We start from the raw sequence: 19094 nt of genomic DNA, 5'->3' as shown, positions 1-19094 counted from the left end.
AGTAGGGGCAGAGCAGAGCCGCCACCTGCGCCTGCAAGGTAGGCAGACCTGCGACCGACCTGCAGAAGAGGCCCAGGGGTCCGCGGGTGTGGTAGACACGTCACACCAATTGGAGGAGGGGCAGAGCAGAGCCGCTGCCCGCGCCTGCAAGGTAGGCAGACCGCCACCCGACCCTGCAAGAGAGACTTTTCAACTATACAAGAGCAATATAAATATACAGGGGGGAAAAATTTTCAAAAACAAAACAGTTTCACCAAGCAGAAAGAAACGCAAGCAGTATGAAAAGACAAGGAAAGAAAGGACCACAAGCAATGCAGGTCACCTCAACTTTAGAAGAGGTAACAGCTGCAGCAGATGGAATGTCAGATAAAGAATTCAGGATATACATGCTTCAGATGATCTGGAGTATCAAGGAAGACATCAGACAGCAAAATCAGACAATGAAAGATCACTTCAACAATGAATTACATAAACAAATCCAAGAAGCAAAAGATCAACTATACAGGGAAATAGAGGTTATAAAAAACAAACAAACAGAAATCCTAGAAATGCAGGAAGCAATAAGCCAACTTAAAAACTCAATTGAGAATACTACCAGCAGAGTAGAACACTTAGAAGACAGAACATCAGACAATGAAGATAAAGTATTTCAACTTGAAAAGAACATAGACAGCTCAGCAAGACTGTTAAGAAACCATGAGCAGAACATCCAAGAAATATGGGATAACATCAAGAGACCAAATTTAAGAGTCATTGGGATACAGGAAGGGACAGAATTTCAAACGAAAGGAATGAGCAATCTATTCAATGAAATAATACGAGAAAACTTCCCAGACTTGAAGAATGAGACAGAACCCCAAATCCTAGAAGCCTACAGGACGCCGAATGTGCAAAATCATAAGAGACCCACACCTAGACACATTATAATGAAGATGCCCAACATACAGAATAAGGAGAGAATTTTAAAAGCTACAAGAGAAAGGAAGCAGATCACATTTAGGGGTAAGCCAATCAGGATAACAGCTGATCTTTCAACACAGACTCTGAAAGCTAGAAGATCCTGGAATAACATATTTCAAACACTGAAAGAAAATGGGTTCCAACCAAGAATTGTGTTTCCAGCGAAATTAAGCTTCAGGGTGGAAGATGAAATTAAAACCTTCCACGATAAACAAAAGTTAAAAGAATTTGCAGCTAGAAAACCATCTCTTCAAAACATCCTTGGCAAAACATTACAGGAAGAGGAAATGGAAAATAACAATGAAAACCAACAGTGGGAGGTAGGACACTAAAGGGGGGAAAATAATCAAAGAGGAAAACAAACCATGTTTAGTAACATAAATAAACAAATATGGCTGGAAGAACAACCCATATCTCAATAATAACCCTAAATGTTAATGGCTTAAACTCACCAATCAAGAGACACAGGCTAGTAGAATGGATCACAAAACAAGACCCAACAATATGCTGCCTACAGGAGACGCATTTGATAGGAAAAGACATACATAGGCTGAAGGTGAAAGGTTGGGAAAAATCATATCACTCATATGGACTTCGGAAACAAGCAGGAGTATCCATACTCATATCAAATAAAATAGATTTCAAGCCAAAGTTAATCAAAAGGGATAAAGAGGGACACTACATACTGCTCAAGGGAACCATACACCAACAAGACATTACAATCATAAATATATATGCCTCAAACAATGGTGCAGCTATGTTCATCAAACAAACTCTTAAGTTCAAGAGTCTAATAGACCACCATACCATAATCATGGGAGACTTCAACACACCTCTCTCACCACTGGACAGATCTTCCAAACAAAAGTTGAATAAGGAAACTATAGAACTCAATAACACAATTAATAACCTAGACTTAATTGACACATATAGAATATACCACCCAACATCAAGCAGTTACACCTTTTTCTCAGCAGCACATGGATCCTTCTCAAAAATAGATCATATATTATGTCACAGGGCAACTCTTAGACAATATAAAGGAGTAGAGATAATACCATGCATCTTATCTGATCATAATGGAATGAAACTGAAAATCAACGATAAAAGAAGGAAGGAAAAATCATGCATCACTTGGAGAATGAACAATAGGTTACTGAATGATCAATGGGTTATAGAAGACATCAAGGAGGAAATTAAAAAATTCTTAGAGATAAATGAAAACACAGACACAACATAGCGGAATCTATGGGACACATTGAAAGCAGTTCTAAGAGGAAAATTCATTGCTTGGAGTTCATTCCTTAAAGAAAAAACCAACAATTAAATGATCTCATACTTCATCTCAAAATCCTAGAAAAAGAAGAGCAAAACAACAGCAAAAGAAGTAGAAGGCAAGAAATAATTAAAATCAGAGCTGAAATTAATGAAATCGAAACAAAAGAAACAATTGAAAAAATTGACAAAACTAAAAGTTGGTTCTTTGAAAAAATAAATAAAATCGACAGACCCTTAGCCGTGCTAACGAAGAGAAGGAGAGAGAACTCAAATTACTAGCATATGGGATGAAAAAGGCAATATCACAACAGACACTTCAGAAATACAGAAGATAATCAGAAATTATTTTGAATCCTTATACTCCAATAAATTAGAAGATAGTGAAGGCATCGATAAATTTCTGAAGTCATATGATCTGCCCAGATTGAGTCAGGAGGATATAGACAACCTAAACAGACCAATATCAATTGAGGAAATAGAAGAAACCATCAAAAGACTACCAACTAAGAAAAGCCCAGGACCGGATGGGTATACAGCAGAGTTTTACAAAACCTTTAAAGAGGAACTAATGCCAATACTTTTCAAGCTATTTCAGGAAATAGAAAAAGAGGGAGAACTTCCAAATTCATTCTATGAGGCCAACATCACCCTGATTCCTAAACCAGACAAAGACACTTCAAAGAAAGAAAACTACAGACCAATATCTCTAATGAACCTAGATGCAAAAATCCTCAATAAAATTCTGGTGAATCGGATACAAAAACATATCAAAAAAATTGTGCACCATGATCAAGTAGGATTCATCCCTGGGATGCAAGGCTGGTTCAATATACGGAAATCAATAAATGTTATTCACCACATCAATAGACTTAAAAATAAGAACCATATGATCATCTCGATAGATGCGGAAAAAGCATTCGACAAAGTACAGCATCCCTTTCTGTTCAAAACTCTAGAAAAACTAGGGATAACAGGAACATACCTCAATATTGTAAAAGCAATCTATGCTAAGCCTCAGGCTAGCATCATTCTGAATGGAGAAAAATTGAAGGCATTCCCTCTAAAATCTGGAACAAGACAGGGATGCCCTCTCTCTCCACTTCTGTTCAACATAGTTCTCGAAACACTGGCCAGAGCAATTAGACGAAAGAAATTAAAGGCATCAAAATAGGAAAAGAAGAACTTAAATTATCACTATTTGCAGATGACATGATTCTATACCTAGCAGACCCAAAAGGGTCTACAAAGAAACTATTAGAGCTAATAAATGAATTCAGCAAAGTGGCAGGATATAAAATCAACACGCATAAATCAAAGGCATTCCTGTATATCAGCGACAAAGCCTCTGAAATGGAAATGAGGACAACCACTCCATTCACAATATCCTCAAAAAATAAAATACTTGGTATTTTAGAGGTGAAAGACTTATACAATGAAAACTACAGAACCCTAAAGAGAGAAATAGAAGAAGATCTTAGAAGATGGAAAAATATACCCTGTTCATGGATAGGCAGAACTAACATCATCAAAATGGCGATATTACCAAAAGTTCTCTATAGGTTTAATGCAATGCCAATCAAAATCCCAATGGCATTTCTTGTAGAAATAGAGAAAGCAATCATGAAATTCATATGGAAAAACAAAAGACCCAGAATAGCAAAAACAATGCTAAGCAGGAAGTGTGAATCAGGCGGTATAGCGATACCAGACTTCAAACTATACTACAGAGCAATAGTAACAAAAACAGCATGGTACTGGTACCAAAACAGGGGGGTGGACCAATGGTACAGAATAGAGGACACAGAAACCAATCCACAAAACTACAACTACCTTATATTTGATAAAGGGGCTAAAAGCATGCAATGGAGGAAGGATAGCATCTTCAACAAATGGTGCTGGGAAAACTGGAAATCCATATGCAACAAAATGAAACTGAATCCCTTTCTCTCGCCATGCACAAAAGTGAATTCAAAATGGATCAATTAGCTTGATATCAAATCAGAGACACGGCGTCTGATAGAAGAAAAAGTTGGCTACGATCTACATACTGTGGGGTCGGGCTCCAAATTCCTCAATAGGACACCCTTAGCACAAAAGTTAATAACTAGAATCAACAAATGGAACTTACTCAAACTAAAAAGTTTTTTCTCAGCAAAAGAAACAATGAGAGGTAAATAGAGAGCCTACATCCTGGGAACAAATCTTTACTCCTCACACTTCAGATAGAGCCCTTATATCCAGAGTATACAAAGAACTCAAAAAATTAGACAATAAGAGAACAAATAACCCAATCAACAAATGGGCCAAGGACCTGAACAGACACTTCTCAGAGGAGGACATACAGTCAATCAACAAGTACATGAAAAAATGCTCAACATCTCTAGCTGTCAGAGAAATGCAAATCAAAACCACCCTAAGATACCATCTCACTCCAGTAAGATTGGCAGCCATTATGAAGTGAAACAACAACAAGTGCTGGCGAGGATGTGGGGAAAAGGGTACACTTGTACATTGCTGGTGGGACTGCAAATTGGTGCAGCCAATTTGGAAAGCAGTATGGAGATTTCTTGGAAAGCTGGGAATGGAACCACCATTTGACCCAGCTATTCCCCTTCTCGGTCTATTCCCTAAAAACCTAAAAAGAGTATGCTACAGGGACACTGCTACATTGATGTTCATAGCAACACAATTCACAATAGCAAGACTGTGGAACCAACCTAGATGCCCTTCAATAGATGAATGGATTAAAAAAATGTGGCATTTATACACAATGGAGTATTACTCTGCATTAAAAAATGACAAAATCATAGAATTTGCAGGGAAATGGATGGCATTAGAGCAGATGATGCTAAGTGAAACTAGCCAATTCCTAAAAAACAAATGCCAAATGTCTTCTTTGATATAAGGAGAGTAACTAAGAACAGAGTAGGGACGAAGAGCATGAGAAGAAGATTAACATTAAACTGAGATGAGAGGTGGGAGGGAAAGGGAGAGAGAAGGGAAATTGCATGGAAATGGAAGGAGACCCTCAGGGTTATACAAAATTACATACAAGAGGAAGTGAGGGGAAAATAATACAAGGGGGAGAAATGAATGACAGTAGAGGGAGTAGAGAGAGAAGAGGGGAGGGGAGGGGGGATAGTAGAGGATAGGAAAGGCAGCAGAATACAACAGACACTAGTATGGCAATATGTAAATCAATGGATGTGTAACTGATGTGATTCTGCAATCTGTATACGGGGTAAAAATGGGAGTTCATAACCCACTTGAATCAAAGTGTGAAATATGATATATCAAGAACTATGTAATGTTTTGAACAACCAACAATAAAATTTAAAAAAAAAAGATAATGGGAAGAAAGTTTGCAAAGTTTGATAGCAGTTTTATTTCATTTTGTATTTTTCTGTGCCTATTAACCTGTACAATGAATATATTAAGTAATGATATGAATAATATAGAACTCTTTTTAGGGATCAAACTGGCTTTACTAAGTTTGATTTTATCCTGCTGATATTTATGTTACCACAATTCATAATTTTATGAACTAGGGTAAACTTTGAATCTTGATTTACATGAAAGTGATTTATACTTATTAGCATAAATTTCTAAGTACCTGTTTCTTTTTTTTTTTTTTTTTTTGGTGGGGGGAGCCATACCAGGGATTGAACTCAGGGGTGCTTAACAACTGATCATCATTCCCAGCTCTTTTTTGTATTTTATTCAGAAACAGTGTCTCACTGAGTTGCTTAGTGCCTTGTTAAGTTGCTGAGGCTGGCTTTGAACTTGAGATCCTCCTGCCTCAGCCTCCCAAGCCACTGGGATTACAGGTGTGCAGGCATGTGCCACCGTGCCCAGTCACTTGTTTACCTTTTTTAAAAAAAATATTTTTAGTTGTTGATGGACATGATATCTTTATGTAATTTTTCATGTGGTGTTGAGAATCGAACTCAGTGCCTCACACGTTCTAGGAAAGCACTCTACCACTGAGCCACACCCCTAGCCCCATGTATCCTCATGAAGGCTGGTGCAGTCTAATAACATTGTTTACTTTTTAAACTGGATATACTATGTTAAAATCCAGATGGTTAGCATTAATACTCTTCTTGGAACAAGTGTTGTCCTTCAATGGCTAGAATCATCTGCATGGATTCAAGGGGAGTTACTAGCAAAAATATCTGCTCGTTTCTTCTGGTTATGGTTGAAAGGTACCATGTCACTCCTTATAAATGTCATTCAGCCAAACCATGTGAAAATCATAAGAGGATACTCATGGTTCCTGAACTGGATATTATTTAATTTTATTAAGACCCTTTTTATAACAAAAATTGGGAATAACCTTCAGCTCTGTACATTTATCCCCTTTAAATTCCGAGTTTGATTTTAACCTGCTTAGTTATATGACCAATGAAGAACATTTTGTATCCTCATGAAGGCTGGTGCAGTCTAATAACATGAAAGGCTTTCATCCCATGGAGTTTCAGTTCCCTCTCCTCTTATATTAGTGATTGTTTTGCCTAACTGATGGGGACTTTTTTAAAAAATTTCAAACAATGGGGAGAATAGTAAAATGAAACCTCATGTGCCTGACTGTCAGCTTCAAGAATTACCAAAACGTGATCACACATACCCCTACCTTCCCTCTGCTCACTCCTGTGGGAGTCATCTTTTTATTTTACTTGAAAGTGCTTCCATATCTATCTCTAGAACATCCAACTGAACATATCACTATAAATGATCAAAAGATTAATCATAATTCTTCAATATCAAAAAATCCAACTAACATTCCCAGATCATTACATGGTTGTTTTGAAAAATAAAGTATATTTTGGATCATCAGGGAAACTAAAGAACCTTAAAAGTGTTGTTGTCACTCAGTAATCATATTTAAAATTCTGCAAAGCAGTAGCTTGTATCCTAGTTCTTAAATTATTAGTTGTAACATTAGTTCTTACAAATATTATATAGGGAGGCAGGCAGTATGGCAAGAAGGGTGGATTAGTAGCCTTCTAGATTCAAAACCAATCTCCATTAATTGCTAGCCATGTGACTTTGGGCATATTACTTAAAATCTTTGGTCTTCATTTTTCTTTTTGTTGACATGGGGATAACTAAAACTACTTACAGGATTATTTTAAGTATTATGTTAGATACCATATGTGCAACCAAATAATAGTTAAAATCTACTGGGTAAATATACAAAGTTGATGTTCAACTGTTATCATTATCATCATCATAATAGACAACACAGCTCCCGAGTCTTGTTTTATGCTGATGTTGTGCTAAAGGACTGACTTTATATCGTCATTCTGTCAGTTGACATTCACGATGCCCTCTAGTCTTCAACCTTATTTCACAGATGCTGAAATTTCAGATCATAAAGACCCACTATTTAATAAATGTTAAAGCTTAATTTGCAATCAAGCCTGGGTGACCCTTGATCCTAAGCTTTTGATAACCAATTCATGGCCTTTGGTGTGCTGTAATGGTTATAATTTATCTGGGTTTAGAATCTTCTAATTAGGTCTTACTACATGCTTATAGATACATTTAATTTCCATCTGATATTTAGGTGTTGATTTCTATGTCTTTCCAGGAAATATTGCAGAAATACAGTGACCTCTATGACCTGTCCCGATCAGAAAAAGGGAAACTTCATGACCAAGCTGTGACTATGTGTTTGGATGGTCAGCCTCTAAGAATGATTCAGCAGCTGCTTGGGGTGGCGGTTGGTCCTCTAGACATCTCACCCAAGGATGTAGTACAATGTGCAATAAGGAAAATAATTTCTGTCTTGGGGTAAGCTTTAAAGAGAAAATACTAAAGAAAAACTAAGGTACTATTTTACCAATAATGAGTGTTTACCTCATGGTTGTTATGAAGCTAAACTGTCCTCATGTATGTAGAAGCTTTAAATTTTCAAGTATTTTTCCAAAGTGAGAAATTAGTTTTAGTGTTCAAAGTCTTATTTCTTAAAAATCTTGAGAATAGAGAACTATGAATTGTTGTATCATTTGTATGATGTGTACATGTTAAGAAGCTAACTTCTAGTGGACCTTCTTTCCCTCCTCAGATTTTTTTTTTGTTTATTTAGAGATGGGGGGTCTCATGTTGCCAAGTAGCTGGGTTGCAGGCATGTACCACCACACCCAACTTTTAAGTTATTTTTGAAGTTGGAGAAAGTCCAAAATGGCATCTGAGCATGTAGCTAAGAGCCAGACTGCCCTGTGGCTTCAGCAAGTATTTTCGGATTTTGCCTTTTTTTTTTTTTTTTTTTTTTGAGAGAGAGAGAAAATCTTTTTTTGTTTGTAGATGGACACAACACAATGCCTTTATTTTCATGTGGTGCTGAGAATCTAACCTGGGTCCCACTCATGCTGGGCAAGCGCTCTACCGCTGAGCCACAATCACAGCCCCAGATTTTGCCTTTTCTGAAACCCCTTCTTTGTAGCAATGGGAAAATAGTTTCCAGAAGGTTCTTTTGAACTACATCAAGCAGCTGGTGTGTAGCTCAGTGGTAGAGCACTTGCCTACCATTCATGAAGTCCCCACTACTGGAAAAAAAAAAAAAAAATACTTGAACATGTAAAGCAAAGTTAATCATACCCTGAAGAAACTAGATATCTGTTAAGGACATTATTTACCCACAGTTAATGGCATAAACTTGACAATTGAGAAATTCTTGCTTCATGTCAATATGCTGGTGCCTTGGTAGGCTTGTATCCAAGAGGATTAAAAAAGAGGGAAAAGTGAAGCTAAGAAAATAATGAGGCATCAAGTGCTTTCTGTGAATAATGCAATTAGGCTAAAAGATTTAGTTGTGTTTAATTTATTCTCTTTTTGAGCATTCTTTGTAATTCTGTATTGCTCTTGAGGAACTTTTTGATTAAATGCGTGGCAGTTTTCTGCAGCTGAACTGAAATCAAATGAGCCTTTATCAGTTTAATTACCCCAGCCTCAAACAGTTTTCACCTTAGTGCTCTAAAGTATCTGGGAATTTCATACATAGAGGCAGACAAGAAATAGGATAGCATTTTTTTTTTTTTTTTTTAGAAATAACCAGTTAATGAAGCTTTGTACTGTTTGTTTTTTGTTTTTGTCATTGTTTTTTTTTTTTGTCATGAGTTTTTTTGTCATTGGTTATAAGAATCACACTCTCAAAAAAAATGTTTATACAACTCAAGTTTGTTTGCTACTTTTGTACCTTTTGGGTTATAGTTACCCTTTTATTATTTTTTTAAATCAAGCCTTAAATGAAACTTACGAAAGTAAACATTTTGAGAAATCAGAGTTTTGATGAATATAGTTTTTCTTTAAAGTTGCACATTTTCATTAATAATTAAAATTATATCTAGTAGCTTTATAGTTATAAACACTTTACATAAATTATACTTCCTTTTCCGTCCCTGTACCCAGTTCTACCTTTCCAGGTTTGGTTCTGATCTGATCAATATATACTTGGCTCACAGAGGACTTTCAATGAATGTGAATTAAATCTTTCAGAAGTGGAGGAAGGAGAGCTTGAGTTCAGCTGCCTCTTTTTCAAAGGAAAAGAAACTGCTGTTGATAACTTCCATAATATTTACCTTTCAGAAAGTAAAATTTGGTAGGCGCACAGTGACAAAAGCAGGAAAGTAACAGAATCCAGCAGTTGATTTCAGTCATAAACTTCAATTGTCCCAGAAACTCAGGCTAAACTTCCTTTTCCTCTGTTGCATTTTCAGAACTCTGGAGTTCCACACAGGCATATCTGGAGAATGGGCAGTGAGGAGCATTAAACAGCAGAATATATGTAAAGCACTGAGTGATGCCCAGTGCCTAATAAACAAGTGTATATTGGTTATTGTTGATTTTTTTTAAGAATGTTCAACTGGAATACTTACAATTATTATTACATATTTAACACTTTAAATGGCTTGCATATTTCATGTTAAGTGAGTGTTTTCTCAGTGACGGAATGCAAATAGATTATGTTCTCATGACAGTAAAACATGCTCCTTAAGAGCAGGAATGTCCCATTTCCATACATTTAGCACCTGATATTGGATTTAGTACACATGCAGCACAAATGGCCGGCTGTGGGTAGACAGTGCACTGTGCAGGACTCCTGCTGGGTCCATCTAAGTATGTACATACCATATGTATTTCTGAGGCTTGAGTGACTCTCTTTTGACTCTTTTCTCTATTTTCACAGTGGTACCAGTGCTGACCTTGGTGGGCCAAGAGACCCCCTCCAGGTCCTGGAAGGTGTTGTTGCAGCAGTCCACACCAGTGTAGACAACGGGTAAGACTTGGATAGTTTGAGTATCTCTGCTGAATGGCTTTCCTGAGTCTGAGAATTACTTTTAGTGTCCATATTTCTAAAGCTTCTAAGACTAAGCAACAACTGTAGGTGTTTTAAAAGGAGCAGAGCTGCTTCTGCAATACTAAGGAGGACTCTGCATCTGGAGAGCCAGGATCCTATCTCTGCTGGCCACATCTGTGCTTGTAGGACCTGCTTACCCTGGAGAAAAGTGTCTCTCCTTGCCTCCTTCACATGGAGGCCTGGAGAGGAAACTGCTCTGAGCCTCTTAAAAGAGAAGGATGCTCATCCACAACAGGTTAACTGTATTGGTGAAGTATAGAAGTTAGAGAGAGAGAGAGAGAGAGAGTGAGTGTGTGTGTGTGTGTGTGTGTTTAGAAAAAATCTTTATACAACTCAAGTCTGCTTTGTTTGGAGACTCAATTTACAGCTTTAGAATTTAGAAAAGTGTTCATCTCTAATGCCATTTTTAGAAAGCGTTTTTCATTCAACTACAATAGTGTTGATAGGAATAATAGCAACTACCAATGAATAGCTATCGACTTCCTCAGAATTTACAACAGTCTGTCATATGACTAATGTCCTATGTGTCAACCCCATAAGGCCTCTCCCGTTTTTTTTTTTTTTTTTTTTTTAATAATGAACTTTCTTTAAAGAGAAAAATTATTCTGTGTGTTATGCTGTTTTAAGTCACGAGGAATTACATATGTGGATAAGAACTAACCTCTAACCCCAAGGAACTTGCAGGGGAGGTGAGCTTTCTCAGCTGTAAGAACCATGTGGTAGAATGGTAGGTGCTATACAGAAAGCAGGGTCAAGGGAGAGGCTTATTCCACCTGGGCAATTCAGGACAGATACACAGTGGGTAACCATTGAACTGTTTTCTGGGGAAAAAAAAAAAGTTAGAAAGGGATGGGCTGTGGATGATGGCATTCCAGGCTGAGGAAGCTACCTGCAGGACAGCAGGTGCACCAGGTAGCAGAGCAGGCTGAGATACTGCCCAGGACACACTCACCCAGCATCTAGCTGCTGCCATCCTAGTCCCAGCTCACAACGCCCCCTGCGAGTACTGCCAGTAGCACAGCTTCTCTCAGGTAAGGCTGACCCTAGATCCTGGCCTCCCAAGAAGAGAGATCCAAAAGGTGCTGCAGTGGGCCCTTTCCAGTGAGTTCCACTGGGGACAGCCAGGAAAATTAAAAGATAGTGTTTTGCATCCGGAATTTCCAGACCAGAGAATGCCATTGGGTCTTTTGAATATAGACTCCCTATTAAGTTCTAAAGAGGAAGACATTATGGAATGGAGAACAAGAACAAGAGAGCAGAACAAGATCTTACTTTTTATTCAAGAAACAGAATAGCAAAGTTGTCTTTAAAAAACAAACTTCAGTGATTTTTTTTTTTTTTTTTTTTTTTTTTTGCCTTTGGAAAGGAAAAAGAAGATAAAGTTGTGACTTTTATTCCTGGCAAGTATGTTTTGATTCTATAGTGCTAAACCTGATTTTACTTGCTTTTATTTCCCTTCCCACCAATATTCCTGGCAGAATCAAATAGAGAAGTTGGTCTCTGTATTCCAGGTAGTTCCAGGCAGGATCTTTCGGTGACATGGGGACTCCAGTCTCTTTAACCCAGCACTTTCATATCACTGATTATTTTCTGATCCCGGCAGCCTAGTCTCTAGGAGGATGTGCCAGGCTGGTGTGCCCCTTTCCCTGCCTCTAAACATGCCAGCTCTCCTTCAGTCCTGGCCTTGACATCTATTACCTTCCTCAATCTGTTTCAGTAGTAAAGAAGCTGCACATACTCGGCCATCACACAAGACAGGTTATGCACACACCATCCTGCAATATTCCTTGCAGGAAGCTGTGGAAGAGAGTAAGAATTAGAGTGAGAAAGTGTGTGTGTGTGTGTGTGTGTGTGTGTAGGACTACTACCAAGTTTTTGGTTTTGTGACTAAATTTTAGATAGTTGATGCCATCTGTCAGCATGCTTCTTGACTTTTTATATTGGTTTAGATGTCATTTGCTTTGTAGCTGCAGCTTCTACCTCAGAAAACACTTTCTCCCTTCTTTTATTTGTGCTACTTTTTAAATTACATAAAATCACTCAGACTAGCCAGCAGTGGAGTGTACAAATGACTACGTGTACCAGTTGTCTTTTCCTTCCAGTTTAACAGGGTTCACACCACTACACATGAAGGTTAAGTATTCCACGAGTTTGGAATGCCCCTCCCCCCACTTTCTATAATATCTGTAGTTAAAGATGTGATAAGGTAATTAATTATTCAGAGCCTCATGCATATTGAAGTTACTTTATGAATTTGCATACTTCCCCCATTATTTTTGTATGCTTATAACATCCATGTTCTGAGAATATAATCTAGATTTTTAGTTTGAGAATTAGTTTATTAGTTTGCTTAAGAAAAATAAAGCTTATTATTCAAATTCAATAGCTTAACATAATCATATTCTAAAATAATATAGCGCTTAAACTTAGAAATTAATAAACTACCACTGTCCTAAATTTAAAAAAAACAAAAAATCCTTAATGAACACTTATTTCTCTATACCAACACCTTAGAAAGGTGCTATTCAGTAATTCAATCTTCAGAACAATCCTACCACACAGAAAGTATTATCTCCATTTTACAGATTAAGAAGAAATGGAGCTCAAGCTGGATGTGATGGTGCATGCCTGGAATCCCAGCTACTTGGGAAGCTAAGGCATGAGGATCACAAGTTTGAGGCCAGCCTCTGCAACTTAGTGAGAACCTATTTCAAAAGAGAAAGGGCTAGGGGTGCAGCTCAGTGGTAGAGTGCTTACCTAGCATGCCTGGTACTTGAACTGAATTCAATCCCTCCTCGTACCACTGGAAAGGAAAAGGAAAAACAAAAATGTGAATCTTAGGGAGGTTTCCATGATCACACAGTAAGGACAGTCTATGACTCTCACCTTGACATTTCTCCCGGATATGAAAGAGCCAGCAGTGGAGAATAAGGGGCTGCTTCTCGCACCTCACTTTGCACACAGCTTGCCTGCAGTGTCTTATTAACATAGATTTGGATTGAGAAGTCTATAGGGGGCCTTAAACTTTCCCAAGTGACAACTAGTTCATGAACTGAACTTTCCGTAGAAGATCTTAGGGTAGTGCTTCCCTCACCTGTCTCATCCCTTTGCCCTGCTTCTCTTTACTTTCACTTTATTTTTTTTCCTACTTCCTGCCTTCAAACCTTTAAAGTTTTTTTTTAATTTGAGTGACCTACAAGTATGAACTGCATATTAGTGATTCTCAAAGGAAGTATGGGGTTAAATCTACTCAGATGATAAGATAATTAATAATGGAATCCATCTGTGCAATATTCCAAGAAAAGAGATTTTCTTCAGAACTTTTTAATATTTTTGGTGCTTTTGTTTGCTAACATTGCTACTTAACGACAGAAATAGATGGACTATCTTAAAGCCTCATGTATTTTGAAACAGGGTCAGATAATTCAGACTTGATTGAACTCTTTGCTATTACCTAGGAATTTCACATTATTTTTAAAATACAAAAAAGAAAAAGGGGAGAGCCCATTTGAGCAAATTGAGAATCATGTTCTTCAAGTACCCATAGTGTACATTGTGAGGTACGGAGCCCTCCTGAAAGCCATGGCCACTGACATGGATGGTGGAACTACTGCACCACTGCAGTTACTGGATCCCTTTAGGCCCTGTTGATGGCTCCCAGCAGCTGTGGTTACCTGTCACAGCAAGATGTAGCATTCTGCTTCTTAGCAAGTGAAGCCAAGGAAGATAGTTTGGATTGGTGTATATTGGAAAGTAGACACAAAGATATTAGTATTTACCAAGAGTTAGGATTTAAGATTCTAATTGTGTGCATACCACAGTTGTTATTATTTTTTGAGCCTACCTGACTCTTCAATCTGTGGATATGTTACAGGAAAGAATGTTTGAAACTTTTTGCGTTAACTTTATCTTAAGTATTCCTTACATAATGGTATATTTTGAAATATTATACATACATTGGATAAGTATAGCTTCTTCCAATTAGGATCACATTGTTGCGGTTATACATGATGTGGAATTACATTGGTCGTGTATTTATGAGGATAGGAAAGACAAGTCCAATTCATTCTAGGAATTTTTCTTTTAATTCAACTTAATTGGGACTTTTTAAAGTCACACTTCTTATATAACCACAATATTATTAATGTACATTTGTGTATTTGCAGATCCCTCTTATCCCTTGCTGGTTGCCCTTGATTTTTTCATGGTTGTTGATAAATAATAGACATTCACCTGGGAAGTGTCATCCCCACTCAACTCCATGCATAGAGAGGAAAGTATGCACAGTGTGTGGATCCATCCATTAATAGAGGCAAGGGGCCTAGAATATGAACATTTGACTCCCTCACTCTGAATTCATGTTTACTTGCATCCGCCTCTCTCCCCTCCTTCCCTCTCCCGCTGTCATGTGGATCAGAGCTTACAGACTTGTTTGCTGAGAGGCCAGGCAGTTATGGAAATGGAGTGAGATGAATCGGGCTTTGGACAATGGAGCCTAGGGGGAACTAGAAAGCTTCCAGAGGCATCCTCCAAGAGAAGCCTTGCCTTGGTCCCAGCCTTTTGTTGCCACATGTTCATATTATCCAGTTTTTAAAGAACTGGAGAATTCTGATTCATTTTGTGTGTGTGTGTGTGTGTGTGTGTGTGAGAGAGAGAGAGAGAGAGAGAAAGTTCTTAATTTTGAAACTTTGGTATATACTGGCAAGTCAGTCCCCAAATTTGTTTGCCAGTTTACCTTCAGTACAAAAGACTGGATAAAGTGGCCTTGTTTCTTGTCAGTTGTTCAAATTCTATGACATTTTTATTTTACAAGAAATCGCAAAGGTTTGTTTTCATGTTTGAATGCAGTCTTTCCTTTCTTCATTCTGCTTCATGATTTATAAAGTTATTCATATGCTTTTTGCCTCTTTTAATATACCTTAACTTTTAAGTTTTGGTTGTCTTTCTATGTATATGCCATGCAGGATTTGAAAACCCTTTTACCAATAATTAGTGTATTTGTATTCATTAAATCTTTTGCTTTGTTTCAACAATTGCCTTTGATTGAATTCCCTTCTCTCTGTGTGTGTACTTTGTGAGTGTTCTCCTGTGGCCAGTCATAACAGGAAGGCCATGTGAGGACTCCACCCACCTGAGTTGTCACATTCTCTTAAGTAATCATTTAGTTAACATTTGTGTTGTCACTGTTGCTGCTGCACTTCTTTTCTGCTCATAGTTACTTACTATGTATTCCAGGTGACTCATTATTCTTTTGGGCCAAATTTGTGATTTTGTATTTCCCCTATAAATTATTTGTTTAAATGGTATATTCATTTACCCTGCACATTAAAATGCCCACCCCTGTTCTTAATATAGGGAAAAAGAAACAATTTCTCATCTGTTTATAGTGAAACTCGGGAGATTTTCCCTTTACCTATTTATAATTTTATAGTAAAGTGGTATGTTTCAAAATATTCATTTATTATTCCTAAACTCATTAAATCTTCTATTTGCTTTCATAAAAGCCTATAGAAATGGAATCACTTTCCTTGTTCTTATTCTGGTTTTTTTTATGATGAAAGTCATTACTTTTTACCAACCTATTTACCTTGAAAAATTTCAAACTCACAGAAGAGTTGCAAGGAGAAAAATATCTACATACTCTTCCCCTAATTTACCAATTATTAACATTTCATCACAATTCTGTGTTTCTCTGTGTGCTGATCCATGAGAATCACTAAAACTTTTAAAAACTCAAATTGAAATCAAAGCATATATTTTTCAACTATAATTTTTAGGAGTTAGTGTTTTGTTCAGGCTCTTGACAGTGTTTTCTAAAGAGCTGTTTTAGGAATGAGTTCTCATAATTTTGTTTTTGAACTATGTATCAAAAATTAGAATATGTGCCTCCAAAATGTCAAATATTATTAACTACACTGTAAACACTAATGTAACAAGAGTCTAACTCGATTTAATAACTTGGAAAATACTCTTGGAAAATAATCTTTCTGTATCTCATCAGTATCTGAATAATTTTAATCTCCTGCCACATTGTTCTGGAATATGGCCCAGTTTGGGTTCAGCAGCATTGTGTAGTAATTGATAAGGCAGTCAGATAGTCCAAGTTCAAATATTGGCTTCACTACTTACTGTGTGACCTTGGAAAAGGTATAAAACCTCTGATTGTTCCCTCATCCACAAATTAGAGATGATATAGTACACAGGAAAAAGACAGTTATGAGGAAGAGCTATAAGTCACAGCGAACCTCAAGCCTTCAGAAATTATTACTGTTTTTATTCTTGTTCACTATATTCAGGTTTTGGGGTATTGTTATAGCTTCCATTTGGTCTTCATGACTCCCACTTCCTCCCATTCTCGTTTATCCTCTCTCCCACCTTCTTGGCACTTGGGCAGAAGGTCAAAACATTAGCTTCATACTATGTAGATCTAGCTTGAATTCATGGCCAAAAATGGGCTTTAAACTCTTTTCCCCTTGAATTACACTTGGACCTCCACCAAAAAGGGTGTGTGCGCCTCATTCTGCATACTTCTCTAATTTTTAACACCACTTTGATGTTTCACTGCTCAGAAATACTCTCTCATTCCCTTTCCATACCAAGGAAGACCAGAGAACCTCAATAATAATGGCTGCCAGTAATTGAAGTCCTTAGTTATATGCCAAACCTTGTATTACGTGCTTTACATTTGTATTTACTATTTGATGTTTCAGTTTAATTCTAAACAGCCCCATGAGAAAGGAATTGTTATCCATCTCTTTTGACAAATAAGGAAGTTGAGGCTCATAATTAATTGACTTTTTAGCCAAAGTAATCCTAACAGGAAATAGTAGACCTGGGAGCTAAATCTGGGCCCCACAGCTCCTGAGCCTGCACTTCCAGAGAGTGCAGCTGAGCTGCTTCTTCAGCCACTTGGTTACCTAGGTGAGAAACATCTATCACAATGCTCTCTAATTTACCACCTACTCATGTGAGCTTTAATCTCCTCCTGAACTATTTTCCTACCTTTTCATTTAAGTACACCCTGCTTATCCCTTATGATCCTGTTCAGGTGCCACACCACCTTCTCCAAAACAATTGTTCAAATTTGTTATATTCGTGATTTGGATAATAGTTACTTCTAAAGTCTTTCTGTTCCATTGTATCATTAGTTCTTTCAAGGCAGAGACCATGTAATTTTTTAATATCTGTGTCATCAAGCACAAACTAGTACTTCGATGATGCTGATGATAATTATTATGATGGTGATTATGACAATGATGGTTTGCTATTAAGTGCTTCCTCTGTGCCGCATGTTGTACTAGATGCTTGGTATATATTATCTTGATTTCCTAGGGATCCTTGTGTGCTTAACTATAAGATGGAAATGATAACTTTCATGATTCTTTGTCTAGAGTTGTTCAGAAAGAATGGGTTACAGTTAGGTCCATCAGATTTTTTTTTTGAAAGTGGTCTTTTCATTGTACCATACTGTTTGGTTACCTTATAAATAGCAGGTATCCAGGAATTATTGGTTCATTCTACATTTTTCACACACCAGTTTTTCCTGTTTCTGATACTGTAAAGATTATTCATTGGTAAAACTAAGAAATGAATTCATAAGTTTAGAACTATTTAAGCCATTTGTCTGCAATGTTTTGTAATTTCTTTTAATCCTAATACAAATGATGAATTCTGTTTTTTTAATTTTTAATTTAAATTGCCATAAAGTAGCATTTGACAACTATATTATGGAGAAACTACTAAGAGGAATACTCAGTGACATTATAGTATTTTATTCTCAGAAGTTTTTAAAAAGCCTTGTAGTCTTGATAGGGTTGAAGATGGGTTAGTCTGCGACTCAGTTTAGGTGATTTATCGCTGAGATCTTCCTATAGATCTAGTTACAACAAAAACTGTATAATATATTATTGTAACATGGATCCCCAGGGCCTTGTGAGAGGGAGTCTTCTATATGGATAACCTCTTAACAGTCATTGATAGTAATTCATTGACATCACCGTCAAATAAGTTGTTTTCCTGAGAGGGTCCATTTGGGATACAAAAGAAACAATTCTGCTGGATAGAAAGTTGTACAATATGTCCCCTTCTCTAAATTCTTTTAGACTCTACAGTCCTATAAGAGCCAAGTGTTCATATTTTATTTTTAGGGTAGTGTAAAAATTGATATGGTAACCACATGCTGAAATTCTAATCTCAATGAAAAGTGGTACAAAGAGCATGGGCTTTGAGGTCACACTGCAGTATCTCCTACAGATGTGTGTGGGCTGATTATATCACTTCCCTGAAGCCTGTTTTCTCATCTTTAAAATGTAATTTATGATCCCTGCTTTGCATAGTTATTGCCAACTAGTAATAGAATATGTAAAATTGCTAGAATAGTACTTAGAACCATAGGTATGATTAATAGAAATAAGCTTTCCTATACTTTAAATTTTAAATAAGAAATAAACTAGCTAAGGACTTATTGGTTAATGGCTATTTTTTAGTTAATACA

General features: G+C 37.0%; 1 protein-coding gene across 3 annotated transcripts in view; it reads left to right on the top strand.

Annotated features, from left to right (window-relative positions):
- The window catches only part of Nbas (NBAS subunit of NRZ tethering complex), a 330311-nt gene that overhangs the window by 276088 nt on the left and 35129 nt on the right, over nucleotides 1-19094 (top strand). For all 3 annotated transcript variants that reach the window (XM_058578372.1, XM_046441292.2, XM_046441291.2), the window contains 2 exons: nucleotides 7832-8034; nucleotides 10430-10519. In XM_058578372.1, the coding sequence (XP_058434355.1) occupies nucleotides 7832-8034; nucleotides 10430-10519 (293 nt within the window). The remainder of the gene's footprint in view (nucleotides 1-7831; nucleotides 8035-10429; nucleotides 10520-19094) is intronic.

The sequence above is a fragment of the Marmota monax genome, unplaced genomic scaffold (genome assembly GCF_021218885.2).
Source record: "Marmota monax isolate L192 unplaced genomic scaffold, Marmota_monax_Labrador192_F-V1.1 WCK01_AAM20220418_F8-fsc00010, whole genome shotgun sequence".
Lineage (NCBI taxonomy): Eukaryota > Metazoa > Chordata > Mammalia > Rodentia > Sciuridae > Marmota > Marmota monax.
The sequence above is the reverse complement of the archived record's forward strand: the minus strand, read 5'-3'. Positions and strand labels throughout refer to the sequence as shown.